Here is a 21,361-nt window from a genome sequence, read left to right on the forward strand (position 1 = left end):
CCAAAAGAACTTTTTCAGTGATACTGCCCCTAGGGCAATGGAAGCCAAACAGAAAATAAACAAATGGGACTACATCAAAATAAAAAGCTTTTGCACAGCAAAAGAAACCATCAACAAAACAACAAGAAACCCCACTGTATGGGAGAACATATTTGCAAATGGTATCACTGATAAAGGTTTAATTTCCAACATCTACAGGCAGCTTATACAACTTAATAAAAGGAAGATAAATGATCCAATAAAAAAATGGGCAACGGACCTAAATAGAAGCTTTTCGAAAGAAGACAGAAGGAAGGCCAAGAGACACATGAAAACATGCTCAAAGTCACTAATTATCCGAGAGATGCAAATCAAAACAACAATGCGATACCATCTCACACCTGTCAGAATGGCTATCATCAACAAATCAACAAACGACAAGTGTTGGCGAGGATGCGGAGAAAAAGGAACCCTCGTGCACTGCTGGTGGGAATGCAGACTGGTGCAGCCACTGTGGAGAACAGTATGGAGTTTCCTCAAAAAACTGAAAATGGAACTCCCATTTGACCCAGTAATCCCACTCCTAGGAATATATCCTAAGAAACCAGAAACACCAATCAGAAAGGATATATGCACCCCTATGTTCATAGCAGCACAATTTACAATAGCTAAGATTTGGAAACAGCCTAGGTGCCCATCAGCAGATGACTGGATCAGAAAACTATGGTACATCTACACAATGGAATACTATGCTGCCGTAAAAAAGAAGGAATTACTACCATTTGTAGGCACTTGGATGGAATTAGAGAACATTATGCTAAGTGAAATAAGCCAGTCAATGAAAGAAAAATACCACATGATCCCACTCATTTGGGGATAATGAAAAACATTATAAACTGATGAACAAAAAGATAGTTACAGAGGCAGTAAAGCATCAAACAGACTGTCAAATTACAGTGGTAAGGTTAGGGAGAGGTGGGGGAAATAAGAGATCAACTGAAGGACTTATATGCATGTATATAAGAGTAACCAACGGATGCAAAACATTGGGGGGTGAGGGCATGTATGGGAGTGGGGTGGGGGTGGGGGGCAATGGTAAGATATGTACACATATAATACCTTAATAAAAATTTGAAAAAAAATAAAAATAAAAAAAAAAAATAAAAAAAATAAAATAAAATAAAATAAAATAAAATACAAAGTAAATGTTGGAGGAGGTCATCAAAAGGACATTACTGCTGGTGGATCCATGAACTGGATGGGGCAAATGGAAGCCCCTCCCCTCTCCCCTTCCTTGGATTTCACATCCTGCCCATCCTTCCCACAGTGGGAGCTGCCCACAGATGTAGCCTTTGAGAGAGTAGGTGTTGTTGAGACCACCTAGACTGCCTATGTAACTGAAACTAGTTCAGACCTGTACATAACCTGTAAGATTCTGGCAGGTGGGTGTGGAGATTTACTCATCTTGCAGTTGCCCAAGACAATCCTGGTATGTTATACTAGAGGCCCAGTGCATGAAATTCGTGCATGGGGTGGGTGGGTGTCCCTCAGCCCAGCCTGCACCCTTTCCAATCTGGGACCTCTATTGGGATCGGGCCTAAATGGGCAGTCGGACATCCCTCCCACAATCTAGGACTGCTGGCTCCCAACTGCTCGCCTGCCTGCCTGCCAGATTGCCCCTAACCACTTCTGCCTACCTGCCTGATTGCCCCTAACCACTCCCCTGCCAGCCTGATTGATGCCTAACTGCTCCCCTGCCAGCCTGATTGCCCCTAATTGCCCTCCCCTGCAGGCCTGGTCACCCCTAACTGCCCTCCCCTATAGACTTGATCGCCCCCAACTGCCCTCCCTTGCAGGTCTGGTCCCTCCCAACTGCCCTCCCCTCCTGGCCTGATCATCCACATCTGCCCTCCCTTGCAGGCCTGGTCCCTCCCAACTGCCCTCCCCTGCTGGCCATCTTGTGGTGGCCATCTTGTGTCCACATGGGGGCAGTCATCTTGTGTGTTGGAGTGATGGTCAATTTGCATATTACTCTTTTATTAGTTAGGATAGAGGCCTGGTGCACAGGTCGGGGCCAGCTGGTTTGCCCTGAAGAGTGTCCCGGATCAGGGTGGGGGTTCCCTTGGGGCGTGGGGTGGCCTGGGCAAGGGGCCTGTGGTTGTTTGCAGGCTGGCCACGCCCCCAGGTGACCCAAGCAGAGGCCCTGGTATCTGGGATTTATTTATCTTCTACAATTGAAACTTTGTAGCCTTGACCGGAGGCCAGGGCAGGCCAGGGTGGGCAGAAAGCTTGGCTTCCTCCATCGCCAGGGGCAACCCAAGCCTCCTGCTCTCTCCAGCTCTGTGGCCACCACCATATTTGTTGGGTTAATTTGCATACTCGCTCCTGATTGGCTGGTGAGCATGGCTTGTGGGCATAGCGGAGGTACAGTCAATTTGCATGTTTCTCTTTTATTAGATAGGATTGCCTTGTTTATTAAACCTGCCAGGGATCAATCTTAGTGGTCTGCTATAGGGAGTGGCTATAGGGTTAAGCCTTGGACTGACCTGTTGGCAAAGCCACAAACAAGTCCCAGCTTAGAGGGCACAGCCCTCTTAGCATAATTAAGCTTGACCTTATGACCCTCCCTAGATCCTATCTGGGTAGCTAATGGGCTGTGGGTGGTGCAGCAAGTGCTGCCAAAACAAGTGAAAGGCACAAGAACATTGTAACTATGGTGACCACTACCTTGTTTACCTCTGGCTATAAAATAAAAGTTCAGCTTGCCATCTGGATCTCTCTCTGTGGCCTCAGCCGGGCACAGGAGATCCAGACCCAGCTTATGCTCTTTGTCTGTCTTTTCTACATCCTTCGCCACCCCCCGCTCAGGCTCACCGAACCCTTGGCTGAGCTGGTTCGGCACAGTCTGCCTCTTTCCTCAGTCTCTCCTTGCCCTCCATGTATGGGGCCAGTGTCCGATTTCACCGGGAACATCTCAAGGCCGTATCATAACACTCGAAAGTGCAGAGATGCATTTTCTTGGCAGTCAATTGCCTTACCTAGAGTTAGAGGCCTTGACTAGTTCCAATAATGAACACAATATTGGAACCAATAGTCTATTAACTTGAAAATGAAAGTATATCTATTACTACATATACATTTAAATGCATATGTATATGTAAATAAATAAAAAGTATAGGGAAAAATCTACATTTATTACCTAGAAGGGATGTTATTATTTTCTTCCTTATGGTTGTTTCCCTATTTTTAAAATGAGTATGAATTACTTTTATAATAAAAATTAAATATATAAAAAAGTCCTGGCTGGTGGGGCTCAGTTGGTTGAAGTGTTGTCTGTTGCACTGAAGGATCTCGCGTTCGATTCCCAGTCAGGGTACACACAGAGATTGTGGGTTCCATCCTTGGTCAGGGCGAGTATGGGAGGCAATGGATCAATGTTTCTCTCTCACATCAATGTTTCACCTTTCTCTCTCTTTCTCTTTCCCTCTCTCTCTCTCTCTCTCTCTCTCTCTCTCCCTTCTTCTCTCTCTGAAATCAATTAAAATTTTTTAAAAATAAAAGTAAATAAATAAAATATATTAAAAAGAAAAGTAACCCTACAGTCTTACACTATCTTTATAAAATATGCATTTTCTGGGTCATAAAGAACTTAAATATAACATCACTTTCAAGCATTTCATGACAAGAAAAAGATACCCAAACCCTTACAATATTTTTGGCTTAAGTTGCACCAATCTAGAAGAAAAACTGAAAGATTACTGACAAAAAAAAAAAAATACAACTAAAAATAAGACATACAAAGTGTTCCTTTTAATACCTACTTATTTCTTTTCTTGAATTGCATCTCTTATCTGGAAATAAAGGACCAAGCCAAGAAGGTTCGATTTTCCCGATACAGAATCCTCCGAGGCATATGCTGTTATTGGCCAGATCCAGGGCCAGTCTCTTTAAGAGCAAACTGATGATCTGGCTGTCGCCTTTCCCAATGCTTATTGCCAGCGCTTTCCGTACATCTTGTTCACGGGACCCACTATTCAGTAACAGTTCCACCAGTTTAGGACTGCTTGTTTTTTCACACACCTATTAAGGAAAAAAATATATAAGCTTACTAAAAGCCTGTATCTCTTCCCTTTGGGACACTGGTACATTGAAGCTGGTGTAAATTTTCCCTACACTCTTAAATTTAGATAGAAACAAAATAAAATAAGGCAAAACTCATTCTTGGGATAGACTAGGAAAATAAATAAGATTAGCACCACCCATATCAGAGGAGCATAAATCGAATAATCTGCCACATGGAAGTCAGTTATCATGAGAGAGGCAATATGATACAGAAGCTCATAAACTTGAAGTCACACAAGTGTCAGTGAGGCTTACACTTTTCGGGCACCTGTTTCTTCATTGGAAGGCATCTGGCAAACTAGTGCCTTAACACTGCCCCATCTTCGTTTGTAACAGAATATAAATATTATAATGTTCGTTAATGCCATGTGCAAAGGACAGACATCACTCATTTCTGGTTTTCCTGAACTCCTATGGACAAGAATCTGAATTATCACAAAAGGATATATCTTGTCTCTCAGCTTTCTACCTTCCTTTGAATGTTGTATCTTCAGAGCTGTGTTCAGGTGGGTTAGCTTACTAGTGCTACAAAAACTATTGTCTACTGTAAGCAGAGAGAAGCCTGCACTGCCTGAAGCACAGCACACTGGCCCTACTCAGGAACAGCTCCTCTAAGGCACGGAATGGAGTGTTTTACAAAAAGAAGTTCAAAGTCACAGATAGTGGAAATATTATATGTCAGATGCTGTGCTGAATCCTGTCCAGATGGAATCTATAATCCTTACAATAACACATATGTAATACCTTAATCAATAAAGAAAAAATAAAACTCTATGCCACAGAAATGATTACCCATTTTATAGATTAATATTTAGAAAACATGTGTAATTTGTCCAAACCCTTAGAGATAGTTGATTAGAGACTGGGAGTTAAAGTCAAATCTTCTGGCTCTAAAGCCTGTGCTCCTTTCACTACCCAAAATTAAGGATGGGAAAAAAAAAAGAGAGAGAAAAGAAAAGACAAGGAAAGAAAAGAAAAGAAGACCCTAAGATCCAAGGTACCAGGTCAGCAGTCTCCAGCATCACCCACCTTCAATAGATTCTCCCTACGGCCACTAAAGTACCTTCCTACTGTAGATATGACCAAGAACGGTCCAATTTAAAAATCTTCTAAAACCCCTCTGCTCCAAGACATTCCCCCAAACACCACTTGCAATTTTTCAAATCTCATTACCTCCATTTATGCTATTTCTATTGCCCTAAGTGTCTCAACTAAGCTCTTCAACAACAAAATGAACAAAAAGAGGTTCATTCTTCACGGAATAGCTTCGAAGAATGTTGCACAGTGAGTCCTTGCTGTCAACCTCCCAGGCCACACACCCTTCCTCCTCCAGGCTCCCCTCTCACTTTGTCTCACATAGTACCTAGCACACTGAACCAGACATGCCCATCTGTTTTATAACTAGAATGAAAGGCATGAATGCTATTGTAATTCAATTTGTACCTCTGTAGCTTAGTGCAATGCCTAGGAATATATGTAATTTAACCAGAAAAAAAATTACTAAAATCCTCTTTAAGGGCCCAGAGGGAATTTGGGTAAAAGGGAGGGAGGGAGGGAGAGAAGGGCCAAAAAACTCAATTATAAATGCCTTCTCTCACAGCCCAGCCATCTTTTATCTCTACATTATGGCACTTACTGCTCACTTTGTATTAAGAAGATTTATGTTTTACCCTCTCTCCTCTCACAAAATCCACTCAGAAAAAAATAAACATCTTGAAACAGGTAACCCCTTTTATATGTTTTACTAATTATCTAGCACTGTGCTTTCCACATAGAAGGTGCTCAGTACATTGTTGTAGGGATACTGTCCTTGGGGGACCCAAACAATCCACACTGACTTTAGGCACATTGTGCCATGAAGAGAAAGATATAAGAAAGTGTATTAGACAAAAGGAAATTATAAAAGTAATTTCACCTTCATGAGAGGAAAAAGTACTGCTCATCAATACAGTTTTTTATTCAAATAATAATTAAGATAATTTATAATATAATCAGTTTATCAAAAGTATAATTTATTATCCTTTGAAATCTTCTCTCTCATCTTCTAATTTATAATTAATGCAGCCAGCAATCCAAACCAAATATTTAAAGTAAGCATTTGAGGATGAATGAACACCCCAGCAACACGACGACCATGAATCTGCTGCGTAGACAAGAGATTAAAGCAGCAGACAGATGTATTGAGGCCTTGGATGCACTTGCGTCACCAGCTCACAATGCAGCAAGCTCAGAAACACAGAGGTGATTACAACACTGGGGACAAAAAAAAAAAAAAAGATGGCGCTTCAAAGTGAGTTGGATTATCATGGAAAAGTCTACAATGTTGTACAGCAAGTTAAGAACACGTTTTTGGCTGGTGAAGGAGATTCTGCAATCACACGAGCGCTGAATAAATCTCTTGCCGAACAAAGTCAGTACAAGGAAGGAAATAAAACCAAAGATCAAGGGAAGAAAGGGCCAAACAAAGTCTTGAAAAGGAGCAAACAGGTCCAAAGACTCTACACGGAGTATCTGATGCTCAAGATAGAAATCAACCTCAACATAATGGAGACAGCAATGAAGAAGGCAAAGCCGAGGGGGCAGGAAGAAAAAGCCATCCAGTGCAGAGAGACTGAAATATCTCCTCAGGACTCTACGCTAGATAACTAGGTTGACACACCTGGAACATAAAGAACGTTTGAGAAGTATGTAATAGTTTTCATTTTTGAAGTATTCAGACTGTTGAAAATTTTAAATTTTTATAAGTTTGGATGTTTAAAGCCTGTTTGAGGGATAAAATCCCTTTGTCTTTGTTTCAAAGGAAACACTGCTTACTTGTACTTGTGCAGCAGTAACAGCTACATTGTACAGTAAATGTGAGGGACAATTTATTTAGGAAATGCTGAACTGCTTCTGAGACATTGGTTATAGAATATTCTCAACTAGTGTGTGTATGCTCATGTGTAATTGATAAAAGAAAAAAAGTTACATTTTTAAAACGACTACTTATATAAATCTTTCCTCTTTTCCCAACTATTATGAGCTTTGTGCATAGTTTTTACAAATTTTTAATTTATCAGACTGTCTTTCCACTGTTGGTGGGTTTTGTAGAAGTTATGCATTTTTACAATAGATAAATGTTACTTCAATATAATTCCTCCCTTCTTCTCCCTAAAGTTAATCTCACCATGGTCTAAATTGTGCTCCATCATCTTGCTGCTTTGTAACAATATGTGGTCTCTATGCCTTTCTGTATGATATCCAAACTGTTCTACAAAGCACAAAACCCGTGTTAACTTTAATTTAATTTCGTGGCTAGGAATTCAGTGAAGCCACATGACTTTCCTGCAGAGATCAGAGTGGGTGTATATAGGAGTGAACCTGGCTCTAGGGTTCAGCCACCTAAGATACTTTACAGGCAGTAGTAGCTGAAACTGAAAACTAAACGATAAAAGTTCATTTCTGGTGCATGGAACAACCCTCCACCAACTAAGCCACACCTGCCAGGGTAAAAGTTAAGTTTTTGAGCTATTTCTGAATTTTTAGCAAATCTTTATTGTTGGAAATATTACATATGTCCCCCTTTTTCTCCCATTGACCCCCTTATAGCCCGTCCCCGCCCCCCACCCTAGGCCTCCACCACCCTATTGTCTGTGTCCATGGGTTATGCGTATTATGCATACAAGTTCTTTGGTTGATTTCTTCCCACACACCCATACCCACCTCCCTCATTAACAAAGTCACTAAGTAGTATCTTTTTAATTGGAGAACAATCCATGATACTTTGCAATAAATAAAAGTAAATACCATATAACAAAACTATCACCTATGTGAAAACATGGCTATATCAGAGGGGATTTTTCTTTCTGTGTGGTTCACGTGACAGGATTGCAGAGTCGGAACATTAGTTGCTCTGAGGCATGAAGACAAAGGAGTGGTTTTTGACAGTCTGCATATTCACGTATATGGACTAAATCAGGGTGAACCAAGATTTACACACAGAACTTAAGGGTCACTTAACAGATGGCATTTCTAAGATAATTTGATAGGTCAGTTGGTAGATCTTTGAACTATCAATATGGGAAAGGAGCTTTTAATACTTCAGTGTTTGCATGTACTGTACATTGTATGTTTTGACTTCTCGGATAATTGTTTTCATCTATAGATACTTTTTTATCATCAATTATTAACTTATTTCAGTAATTGGAGTTTCACTGTTTTGAAGGAACTCTTGCTATTACATCTGTTTGGTTTTCAGTACAATCAAAATTTGTACAGATTATTCTAGTTAAGCCATAAGTGTCAACATGTAAACTAGTTTTGATTAAAGAATTTTTCTGTCAAACTAAAAAAAAAAAAAAAAAATTAAACCTGACACTCAGGAGGCACTACTTACCAGGAGAAGTGTTCTCAGGCAAATCACCTAACCTCTCTGTGCCTCAATTCCTAACCTATATAATGAAGGTACCTGGGACCCACTCCTAAGTCTGTGATGAGGGTTAAATTGTGTAAAGAACACAGATTCATATGCAAATCGACTGAACTGCAGAACGACCAGTCATTATGATGTGCCCTGACTACCAGGGGGCAGATGCTCAATGCAGAAACTGCCCCCTGGTGGTCAGTGCGCTCCCACCAGGGGAGCACCACTCAGCCACAAGTTGGGCTCACGGATGACTAGTGCAGTGGTGATGGCGGGAGCCTCTCCTGCCTCCACAGCAGCACTAAGGACCCCTCGGGGGTCCCAGACTGCGAGAGGGTACAGGCTGGACTGAGGGGACCCCCTACCCCCCCTGCACCAATGTTGTGTACTTGGCCTCTAGTTACAACATAAAATCTCCTCAGAAATCCTAACAAGAATCACTCACCCTTGCTCTGACTGGTCCTTAAATATGCAGCATTGCCACGTAAATAAATACCCCTGATTATCTTATTTTGCACTAGTATACAATAAGGTATGCTTAATCAATCTAGCCACATATTTAATCACAATTTATTATTTGATAGGCTAAACAATTTGACAACTAGGATAAATTCCTTAAAGTTAATACAACCATCCACTTAAAGATCTGATTTTTTTAAAAATAAAAAATATATATATTTATATGATTAAGTTTAAAAGAACATGTGAAGAAAAATAAAAAGCTTTTTGTACAGAAAGAGTTGGATAAATTCAGAGACAGGTACAATGCACTTCTGATGGAAAATGTAGAGTACCTGCACTCAGGTGCTTTTAAGTATGTTGTTTCCCAATGAAAAACAATTGAAGGGGAATATTCTTCTAAGTTCTTGGAATACCCAAAAACATTAATGCAATGATCTGCACATATCAGAAAAGATACAATAAAAACATTAAGTTATTGAGGGGAATGATTTAATTACCTTTAAAATAGAGAAGCAACTTTTTAATGTTGCTAGCTTTAAAATTTTTTACTAAATTTGATTATTTGGTTTTAATGCATAAATTAATTATGCATGAAAATGAGTAACAGGTTTAGTTTTCTTTTATGCAGATTGCTAATTAGTACTAACCTAATCTCACAGTTGAAAAAACTGATTTGAATCCATAGGCAAGTGAGAAATTAAATAAAGACTTTAAAGATAAATTATTAGAAAACAGTTCTCTGCTGGTTATCTAATAATATATATTAAATCATTACATAATTGCTTTGGTAGAATTGTTTATTAAATTTCTAGAAAATATACATGATTCTACCTGAATGCTATCAGAGACTCCAAAATTTATACAACACACACAGACTTTTAAAAACATGCAATGCACTTTACTAAATACTTATTCAATCATACTGAGAGCTGGACATTGTACATTTCTACTTTCAGGCAACTCACAAGAGATACAAGAGGTGAACATAAATTGTCATGGACTTCCAGAAGAAGTAAATCTTTATTTTGTATGGAGGTCGGGGAGTGTGAGGAGGGCTTTATCCAGGAAAGAGAATTTGGGTTAGAAATTGAAGGAAAGTAGAACAATTAAATAGATGTGTCTGTTCAGTGCAGGAGGGAAGCGAGAGAAGGAAGGCAGGACCACAGTGCTACACAACTGTGGGGGTGCAATTGCAGGGGATGTGAATGAGGGCCCCTGAGGTGTTCGGTACCAGCCTACATGGTCACATGCAATAACCTTGAGGGGAGAACTTTCTAGGCAAAGAAATACAAAATGAAGACAAAATGGTTGAAAAATGATCAATACCAAATAAAGCCATGGGTTGAGGGAGTGTGGCTGCTGAACAATGAGTAGAGATGCATAGGAGACATCTGAAAAGTTACATATCAACCTAACAAAGTAGGTAGACAAGTAAAATGAAGGATTAGACAACAATGCCTAAGGACCCTATTACCTCTGAAATTCCATGAACTAATCTCCTATTACAAATCATAAGGAGTTGTGCAATAAACCTGCAAATTCTGTAGAAAGGAATAATGGGATGTAAGTAAGAGCTATACAAGGGCAGAGTCAACAGAATAAAACAAGTGTCATCCTGAAAATTTACCTGACAAATTAAAGAAGTTCCCTCCTTTGCTCCATTGGCGTCCGCTCCCAACAGAAGCAAGCATTCAACCATGATGCTGTTATTCTGATCGCATGCTCTCTCTAGCATCACACCTTTTAACTCATCATCCATGGCTAATTTTGCAAAGCACTTGCAACAAAGGTTTAGAAACTAAAAAGAATGGAAATAAGGATTAGAGTTTGGCTAAATACATAACAGTTAGCACACAGGTGAGAAACATGGTACCTGTTGATCCTTCTGTTCCATGAGACTGGATGACATCTGATGGAATATTACTGAGTCAAAGGAATAATGCACCAACAGCTTGGAAAAAGACACTGACAGTTCCAGCACAGTCAAGACTGTCTGAAATCCCTGAAAGTGTGATCAAAAATAATAATATAGATCAACCGAAGGACTTGTACACATGCATATAAGCATAACCAATAGATACAAGACACTGGGGCGGCAGGTAGAGGCATGTACTGGGGGGTAGGGGAGGCCGGGGGGGAGGTCAATGGGGGGAAAAAAAGGAGACATATGTACTACTATTTGTAATACTTCAAACAATAAAAAAAAGAAAAAGAAATAATTTTGTATATGATGAGTGCAAGTAGATGATTAAATAATCAACAAGTTATGCCGGTACGTTTTAATTTCATTTTTCTAGTAAATTATATAGAACAAAGGAAAGAAAGATGGAATTAAGGATGCTACATTGTGTTCAGTGAATATGATTGATGTAATTAACAATATTTTTCTAAAAACCTTTTCTATATAATTATAGGGCAGAGACTTCATTTTATTAATCAATTATTTCCAATCTCTAGAAGATCTAATGCATGCAGCATCCAATAAATACTGAGTGGTTTAAAAAATAATAATAATAATAATAATAGAAACATAAGCAATTATGAGCAAAAAAAGAATAAATAATATAAAACATGTGTATCTGATACTAAAAGCCTGAGTTGTTCGCTTAACTAAGTAGATATATTTTTTGGGTTTGTACTTGAAAGCTATAAACATTGAAACAATCCTATAAATACACCTTGCTCTCTCATTACTAAGAAACATAGCAGAGCCCTAACTGGTTTGGCTCAGTGGATAGAGCGTCGGCCTGCGGACTCAAGGGTCCCAGGTTTGATTCCAGTCAAGGGCATGTACCTTGGTTGCGGGCACATACCCGGTAGGGAGTGTGCAGGAGGCAGCTGATCGATGTTTCTCTCTCATCGATGTTTCTAACTTTCTGTCCCTCTCCCTTCCTCTCTGTAAAAATCAATAAAATATATTTAAAAAGAAAAAAAAAAAAGAAACATAGCAGATACACAGAAAATAAAATGCTAACAAACCGTTGTCTAGCAAAGCAGGAAAAACTCCTAATTCACTAATATTTAGTTTTGAAAGGTCCCTGACTGAAGCTATTCCTACAAGATGCAAGCCAAGTATTAATCAGGATGGAAACATCACAGGCTGCAGAGTTGCAGACCCAAATAGGCCAGTAAAATTATGTTTTTATTATGAGGTTGCAATTAGGTTTTATAGATAAACCAGCATTTCCCCCAACATTTTGTGCTTTCTTCTGAAATGTTAACCGCAGAGACAAAGGTGAGCCCTGGGATTTCATTCATGTTCACTGTATTTGAGAGAAGCTCTCAAGGCACTCTAAAGTTTACATCCTTGAAGCAAATTATTTATAAAGAACTGACCATTACTTTTTAGAACCGCCTAAGCATATTTCCAAGAATTCTGGGCTCTCCACCCAGGTGAGATTTGAAGGAAAGAATGAACTTTTTTGGCTTTACTATTACTTAGTGTGAGTAAATTCACCAAAGATCAGCTTAACTTTTTAGATGTTTAACATCTTTCAATTTCATATAATAATATCATCAAAATAATTATTTTGAGCACTTAAGATACTGAGCTCCTATAAATAATTCCTAATATTTGATAAGAGACATAATCTTAATTTATGCAGGTCTAAGGGACATGTGGTCTACCCACCTCTATAACAGAGGTCCCTGCAAACTCAAATGCAGCAGCAAAGCAGGTAATGCTAATGTGTAGAAGGCACCTAATTCAAATTAAAAACACAAAAACACAGAACCGGCCAAATAAAATACGTTGGCAGGTCGAATGCGCTAGGTCAATAGTTTGCAACTAGAGGTCCTAGAATTTATGCCCCGATGAATTAACACTGAGTAACTGAGAGTTCCATAACTGCACAAAATCCTGTACTTCCCCCGGGGTTACTTTTAACCAGTTCTGCCTTGGCTTTAAGCAGTCTCGGTAGAGGCACATTATAAAGAGCAGATTCGTAAAGCACACTGTTGTTTTTAATCTAAGAACATTGTGTGCTCAGCAGCACTTTACAATTGAAAACTTTATATCCATTATCTCATTTACTAATAATGTCTCTGCAAACATCGATCAGACCATCAAACCTCGGAGGGAAGGTAGGGGAGGGTGGGGGTAAGGGGGAGAGATCAACCAAAGGACTTGTATGCATGCATATGGGCCTAACCAATGGACACAGACACCAGGGGGGTGAGGGCATGAGTGGGGGGGATGAGGGGGTAATGGGGGAAGAAGGACACATATGTAACACCCTAATCAATAAAGAAATTTAAAAAAATAATAATAATGTCTCTGCAAAGTTTAGAGCCGAGACATGTTTATTCATGGTCAATGCTTCCATTTGTGAATCTATTTGCTGAGCATGGTTTAGGAAAGCTGTAAACTCCATTACTGAAAACCACAACCGAGGCAGAAATCTTAAAGAAACTATTTGTTTTCCCAACATTCGAAGGGAAAAAAACAAAACAAAAAAACTTGAAACAATGTATTTCTTAAATCTTGCCTTAACTAGCCCTAAGGCAGTACCTTGGGTTCCTCATTAAAACAGTGATTGATTATATGTCACATTTTAAGTGTTGCTTGATGAAAATTTTTAAAAATATTGTTTCACTGCAAGAAAAAAAATTTAAGGGGCAAAAATACTATAGGTAAGCAGCCCACAACAAAACGCAGAGAATGACAAACTTCAGAATAATTATAACTTCTATTTATATAAACTCTAAGCAAATGAAGCTCAGCTACCTGAAATCTCTTCAGCACACTCTCTGCTTTTTCGTGGAAAAGACAAATGGCAAATAAACAAGCCGATCTTGGAGATTTAATGAAGAAACATAGGATCTTTAGAGATTCAATCCAATTCCCTTCCCCTTGTATAATTAAAATATTACAAAATGATAGATGGTTTTCAATTAACTAGAATATCTCCATTAATGTAAAGTGGGAATTATACCAACTGCTCTGAAAGAGAAATCTGCACAAGATCGAATTCCCTTCAAGATAATGCACATACTTTAGTTTGTAATTCAGCAATATCCTTAAATCGTTGTAAGCTGGAAACCAGAATTTTTGCCAGCAGATGCCCAGTTCCTAGGAATAAATTCTTCTTTGTAATCAAGCATCCTATAAGACTTAAACCCAGACACTGGATTTCTAGAAGAATAAGGGAGAAAATAAACAATATTAATTGTTTTAAATCTCAAAACTAAAGAAAAAACTTTAAAGACTCCCCACCAGCAGCTAAAGGCCTATAAAAATCTACTCTAAACCCTGCGTTCCAATTGTACCAACCTTGGTCGTCCGGATACATCTGCAAGGTTTGAAGCACCGATTCAATAACACCTTCCAGAGATAAGACCTCTAAGGCATCAGGAAAACGTGCTATAGAAGAAATTACTTTTAATCCACACTTCTGAATCCCAGGATTTCCAATGAACTAAAATCAAAAGGACAATTCAAAATACTTGCTTTTAAAAATGAGTTCTTAGTATTTATTTTAGTTAATGCCAGTTATAGACTGATCAAACACAAAATAAGTATTTAAATAAAGATTAATATCCTTGATTCTGCCTCATACTAATAATTACTATTATTCATTATCAAGGTTAAAAAGCTAATACTTTAATACATATTCAGTACCTGCTCTGTGTCAGGTACTGTGCTAAATACTTTACATGCATTTTCATAATCTTAGTAAATATCATACTCTACTGACTTCATTGATGAGTTCACAGATGGTTAAAGGGCTTGAATAACTATTCCTACAGTCACACAGATTGTAAATTGCTAAGACCATATCAGGGATGTTTGATCCCACAGCCTGCATATTTAACCAGGAAAATGCAATGCTGCTTGTCACTATAGAAAATACTAATTGAGAATTTACTCTTTACTCTAAGTGCTTTACATGCCTTATCTGTTCATTTCCCCTCCACCACCTCATGGAATAGATTTACCAAACTTTAAAGACATGGAAACAAGAGCTGAAATCACACAGCTAATAAGTGTCACGCCTGAGACTTGAATATAAACATGTCTGCCTTAAAAGCCCGGGATCTTAACTTGCAACCTTTCATCTCAATTCTTCCAGGTGATTTGTCATTATTTACTGATATTCTTTAATAGAGGCCACTTCTTTTTCCAGGCCATCATACTAACTGAGATGAACACAGCCAACACACTTTCCAACCACATGACAATCACAGCCATACCTCCCCTCCTTTGACATCGGTGACATATAGCTAACTCTTAGACTGATCCTCTCTGCTTTTCCATGATGCTCTCCTAACTTCTACCATGATGCACATGTCCACCAAATAAATAGCTTTCCTTTCAAAAAATCACAACGTTATCCTTCTCAGGACGTTTTCTTTCATGGACACTGGTTTCATGGTATCTCCACTCCAAATCTCTGGTTGATGTCAGCACAGGTCACCATAGAGCTGAAGTAGCTTCAAGCCAGGCATTAAGCCCTGGGGTAGCCTTTCAACCAACACCTTCTACCCTGTCACCTTTTTCCCGCCCACAGTCAAAGAACAGACGTTCATTCCTTTACCAATCTAGTCCCTCAGTGCCTAGCAACTGTCCTCATTCAGCATCTTTTTGTGAATAGGGTGTGGCTACGCATCATTTTCTCACCCTGTGCCCTTCTCCACATGCCTGGTATCTCCCAACCTAAGCATGTTTGCTGTAAATGCTACAAACATTTTCAAGGCACAACTAATTGGCTGTAAGGCAATTTCTCTGTAAAAGATAAAAATAACAAAAAATAAGAGACACTAAAAAGGACAAAATAAAACATGAAAAATTAATAACAAAATTTTAAAAACTTAATTGCGAAAAATGAACATATATTGTTTTGGAAGTCTTTCGTTCACAGTATTATACTGTACTTTTTCTTTTTAGGTTGTGGATTCGTCTCCTTGTTTAGCTTCACACTTTTTCACTTTTGGTACTAATTTTCCCTTCCTTAAGAGAGATATCAATTTCAAAGAAGCAAAAATTAATGCTCTTGAAACTGTTGAGAATTAGTAGCCACATCTTTCCTATTTGCCATAGCTTGGTAAACTTTTGGTGTTGATGGTGGAAGGGATGACTGTGCACACCAAAGGATTTGCAAACTACATTACCATTTTCCAACATAGTATAAAATCTGGCTTTACACGTGGTTTTGCAATCTGGCCTTATGTATAATACTTGTCATCCACTACTTTAGGATCACCATGTCTACTCCTTACTGTAGAGACTATTAAGAGGGCTAAGCTTTATATAATACTAGGCCCAGTGCACAAATTTGGGCACCAATTGGGTCCCTCCGTCTGGCCTGCAGGATCGGGCCAAAACTGGCTCTCTGATATTCCCTGAGGGGTCCCGGATTGCAAGAGGATGCAAGCCAGGCTGAGGGACCCCACTGGTGCACGATCGGGGCTGGAGAGACGTGGTAGGTTGGCCAGCTGGGGAGGGACTATGGGAGGGCTCCAGGGCATGTCTGGCCCATCTTGCTCAGTCCTGATTGGCCGGACCCCACCAGCAAGCTAACCTACTGGTCAGAGCATCTGCCCCCTCGTGGTCCATGCACGTCATAGCGACTGGTCGATTGGTCGACTGTCTTCCCCCTGGTGTTCAGTGCACATCGTAGCAAGCGGTTGAGCAGCCTTAGCATTCATTAGCATATTACACTTTGATTGGTTGAATGGACAAATGGACGATTGGACACTTAGCATATTAGGCTTTTATTATATAGGATAACAATAGGGATACTGCAAGAATTCAGTCAATGGAGAACTGAAACCAAACCCACAACTAGCTAAAATACATTAAGTCTAACAAATGTAAACCACACCATCAACTGGTTATTTTATCTTTGAGAAATTTCCTTCGAGCCAATTTGTCACTCAGCAAAAATGCTTGCAGCCAAGATGTTCGTGTCAAAAAAATGCTTGTGATGAAAATACTTAGAGCCTCTCCCGCTTCGCCTCACTCACTGCTCAGTGGGACATCATTTCAACAAGACACTCCAGCCTTGCTTCCCTTTTTCCTGCCATTGTTTCTATCTTAACAAATCCCTAGGTAGTAAGCCAGCTTTAGAGCCAATTAAATTTGAGTTTAAATCCTGTCTCATCACTTAACAGTTCCATGAATTTGAGGACCAGTAAAATGAATTAAATAATATTTTTCTCACAAGTGGTCTTTATTCAGAAAGTGTTATTCAAAAAACATTTAAAAAATTTAAAGTGGTGCAAGCTGAAGCTAGAGGGATGGCTCAGTATTTGTCTTGGCTTCCTCGCCTCTAAAATGATCCTAATGCCAGGTGGTACTTGAAATATCCGGGGAATCACTTTGTACATTATGATTGTCCCTAACCAGTATCCTGTATACCTAAAACTAATATAAAATAATATTAAATGTCAACTGTCATTGAAAAATAAAATAAAATAATTGAATGATCCTAATAATGCTGGGTTCTTTTGAGGATGAAATGAAATTACTCATTGTGTAATAAACATTGAGTGATGTCCACAGTTCAGGCCTGGGGCTGATGACATTCTCCTCAGATAGAAAGCACTTTTAAGTGGGAGGCAGAGTACACTTAAATCGGTCTTCCATTCCATCAAGCTACCACTTCCCTTAATTTCTAAACTTACTAAGAGAAAAGTCTATACCCACTAACTCCACATTCTCCCCACCCCTTAGTTTCCTATAATCAGACTTCTGTCCTGACCACTCTGAATTCAAACCATTCAAAGAAAAGAAGTCCTTTAATAACAGAATTGCTGCTTTCCCCTCCCTTGATTTCCATGACACATTATGCCCCTAATTATTCCATGACACAATATGCCCCTAAAACCATGCTTTTGCCCATCTCCTTTACAATCTCTTCTTTCAACATCAAACTTTGTCCAAAGTTCTTTTCTTATAACTCTTCTATTCATGGAGGGGATTCCACCATGACACAACCTCAAGTCACCATAACAACAATAGCAACAACCACAAGGATAATGCCAAAACCCATGGAGCACCTGCTATGTGCCAGACATCCACACATATTAACTCGTTTGATCTTCACAACAACCCTATAATGTAGACAGACTATTATTAGCCCTACTTTATAAATGGGGGAAAATTGAGATAGAAACTTTTGAGCAGATAACTCAAGGTATAAGTGAAAACGTTTTTAAGCTCTCAGGCCACCTTTCTCTTTGCTTGACATCAGAAGCTTAAACTCAGATGTACAAAGCCAAAAATTTATTATCTTTAAAAAAACAACACAAAAACAGTCAGCGTGTTACTCTGAGCTTTGTTTGGTTAGTGGTACCGTCACTCCTGCTTCCTCGCAGGGCCAGCTTCACAGTGTGCACCTGTGCAGGCACTCAGGGCTCTGTGCTTAGGAGCGCCCACACTCTGTCCAATACTCTGCTGCCACCGTCCTGGAATTTTTAATAACTTTTAAACAAGGATCCTGTGTTTTCATTTTGCACTGGGCCCCACAAAGTCGGTCCTGCTCTACATTCAAAATGCATCACAGGCTTATTTTTATGCTAAAAATTAAATCAAACTGATATTTATAAAGTACCTATTCCTGTCCTTAATACCATCCCCTCTAACAAGTTTCTACTACATTAATGTTCTGCTACTTTGAGGTCCCCTAATTTGTAACTATTTCAGATGTGATTCAATGATGACTAATGACTTGCAACAGGAAATCTGATGTGTCTATGCAAAAGGATAATTCAGGGTATGACATTATTACATGTGATGGAGCTCAAATAAACTATTTGATAATTTAAAATAGTGCTATTTAATTTTTGACAGTTTTGTAAATTTGAAAAAAATATACATAAGCCTACAATAAACTTTTTTCTCTTAATATAATGCTATGTCTTGAAAATAGTGATTTATTGCATTACGGCTCAAATGGGGATTAAAATTTATTTACTAGTTTATACTTAGCGAGGGTTGACCAAGTGAAATCTTTGTAAGTTCTAAAGGAAGGACACCTACAAACATTAATTAGAAACATCCTATCGTGTATGCTCCACAATTTTCCATGTTTTTTCAGAGAATACAGAAATAATTAAAATGGTTTCTCTGATGAAAGGGCTAGCTAGCTTAAGGCTAGCCTCTTACCTAACTTCCAACTGAATCAACCGCAATTCAGAAAAGACTTCCCCGGGGCGGCGGCGGGAGTGGGGGGGGGGGGGGGAGAGATGGAATGTATAGCTAGAAAGAAGACACCTTAGCCTTGAACTAAGCTTCAGATATATCCTAGTAAAGTGGATTTCATGAAAAGTATTCCTTTGAGCAGACAGGTAAAAACATCAGCATTTAAAAAATAAAAAAATAGCAGGTCTCAGAATTCCCCACTAAAACAGTCAGTACTAGAAGACAGTAAAATGCCTACAAAGTTTTCAAAGAAAGAAAATAAAACCCCGATATTTTACAACAAACTAAAATGTTTTTTTCAAGAGTCCAAATATAAAACAACAACACCACCAATAGCAACATTCTAAGGTTCAGGCAATAAATCTTTTTTAAAGAAACTCACATAACTGGAAGATGAATGGAAAATCTATAACAAAAGGACATGCAGTGAACACTGAATCCGTGTAACTACAGAAATAAGGTGAAAACAAATTTAGGAAGAATGGTTATAGAGCTGAATGTAAATATTACAAACCTTGTTGATGTAGAATTTGCAATGAGATGATCATTTTCATCTCAGACCACAGAAACTACTGCCTTAAAGTTAATACAATATCTCAACTAAACAGTATGAAAATGCTTAATGTAAAATATTCACCTCATTTTTAAATGTTTCCTGTTAAATATATTCATAGAAACAAATTGACATTTTAGTGTGAACAAAATAAAACAGCCATCTATCATAAATGGTAAAACATTTGCCACTATAAATCTGGCATTAGCATTGTAATTAATTTAAAAAAAAACAGGGGCAACTGTAGGTCAGTGAACTTACAAAGATTTCATTTGGTCAACCCTCGCTAAGCATAATGTTATTGGTGAGAAAACAGATAACATTAACTAACATTTACTAAGTATATACTATGTTCTAAGAATTGTACCGACTAGTTTACATTAGTTATCTCATAAAAACCTTCACAATAACCCTAAGGGAAAAAAACATTTATTATCTCTCTTTTATGGGTAATGAAACTGAGACTTTAGGTAATGTATCTAGGGCACATTAGTCTGTACGTAGGTGGCAGAGCCAGCTTCAAACCCAGATATCCTAATTCCAGGGCCCAGAAACTTAACCATGAGAAAATTGGGTACAGTCAAAGCTTTAAAGGCAAATACTGTATAATCTGCTCTAATTGAGTGATAGAGGGGGGCGGGAAGAACATACACTAATTTCATCAAAAAGTGCATTATAGTGTGTACATACATGAAAGAAAGAAAATGAGTTACCTGGGAGATACGTTCATATTCATGGGAAATTGGAGATTTTTCCACAGGAACACCAGAGGAGTCTTAACTAGTTGTTTTTAGTCTCTACATAGAATCACATAATTTGGAAGTAGTATAATTTATTTAATTAGGATCTGTTGATAGGCAGTGTATTGCCAGGATAGATGAAATTAAGCTATAATAACAATCCCAAAGTTTCATACGCTGAAAATAGAAAGAGTTCATGTCTCACTCATGTTTCATGTGTGTGACTGCTCATTGCAATCACACAGGGGCCTCTGCTGATGGAGCACCTACCATCATGCACATGACAGGTCAGCGTGCCTGAGAGGGGGCTCTGAGAGCTCTCACCAGTAATTAAATGTTTGGAGTAGAAATGACAAGCATTTTCCACTTAATCACTCCTTGGCCAAAACTAGTTACATAATCCAACCTAACCACTAGAGGGCCGATAACTACCATGCCGGAATCCCCAGAAGCTGGAGAACTGAAAACATTTGGCAAACGGCACTAATGATTACTGCATAAGGATTTAGTTTGTTACCACATTTTTCTTTTTATAAATAACGCCACAATGAACGTTCTTGGGTAAAAAAAAAAAAAAAAAAAAAAAAAATGTTGCAAGTATATCATTATTATAAATTCTCAGCATGAAGTTCTGGTCAGAAAACCTGTGGTTTTCTGACCAGAACTTCATGCTGAGAATTTATAATAGGCATTATTAAATTATAGGCATTACTGAATTATAATAGGCATTACTAAATTAACCCCATAATTGACTTTTAACTTTACATTTCTTTAATAATGATTACAGTTGAGACCTTTTTCATATGTTTATTTTTACCTTTACATCTCATCCATCTGTAATGAGTTTTGGCAGGATGAGTAGAGCAAATATGAAGCTTTCTTTGCTCTCCCAACATGGCTGCAGACTGAGTTATTCCAACACAAGTTACTGAGCTCACTATTTCCCCCGCCCCCCCCCC

At 38.6% G+C, this 21,361-nt stretch overlaps 1 protein-coding gene across 2 annotated transcripts in view; it reads right to left on the reverse strand.

Annotated features, from left to right (window-relative positions):
* The window catches only part of LRRK2 (leucine rich repeat kinase 2), a 151,883-nt gene that overhangs the window by 79,112 nt on the left and 51,410 nt on the right, over positions 1–21,361 (reverse strand). For both annotated transcript variants that reach the window (XM_080663052.1, XM_080663053.1), the window contains exons 15-19: positions 14,238–14,382; positions 13,960–14,099; positions 10,839–10,967; positions 10,593–10,763; positions 3,801–4,059 (exon numbers count right to left, since the gene is read on the reverse strand). In XM_080663052.1, coding sequence (XP_080519178.1) covers positions 3,801–4,059; positions 10,593–10,763; positions 10,839–10,967; positions 13,960–14,099; positions 14,238–14,382 — 844 coding nt within the window. The remainder of the gene's footprint in view (positions 1–3,800; positions 4,060–10,592; positions 10,764–10,838; positions 10,968–13,959; positions 14,100–14,237; positions 14,383–21,361) is intronic.

Source organism: Plecotus auritus (assembly GCF_963455305.1).
Source record: "Plecotus auritus genome assembly, chromosome: 3".
Classification (NCBI taxonomy): Eukaryota; Metazoa; Chordata; class Mammalia; order Chiroptera; family Vespertilionidae; genus Plecotus; species Plecotus auritus.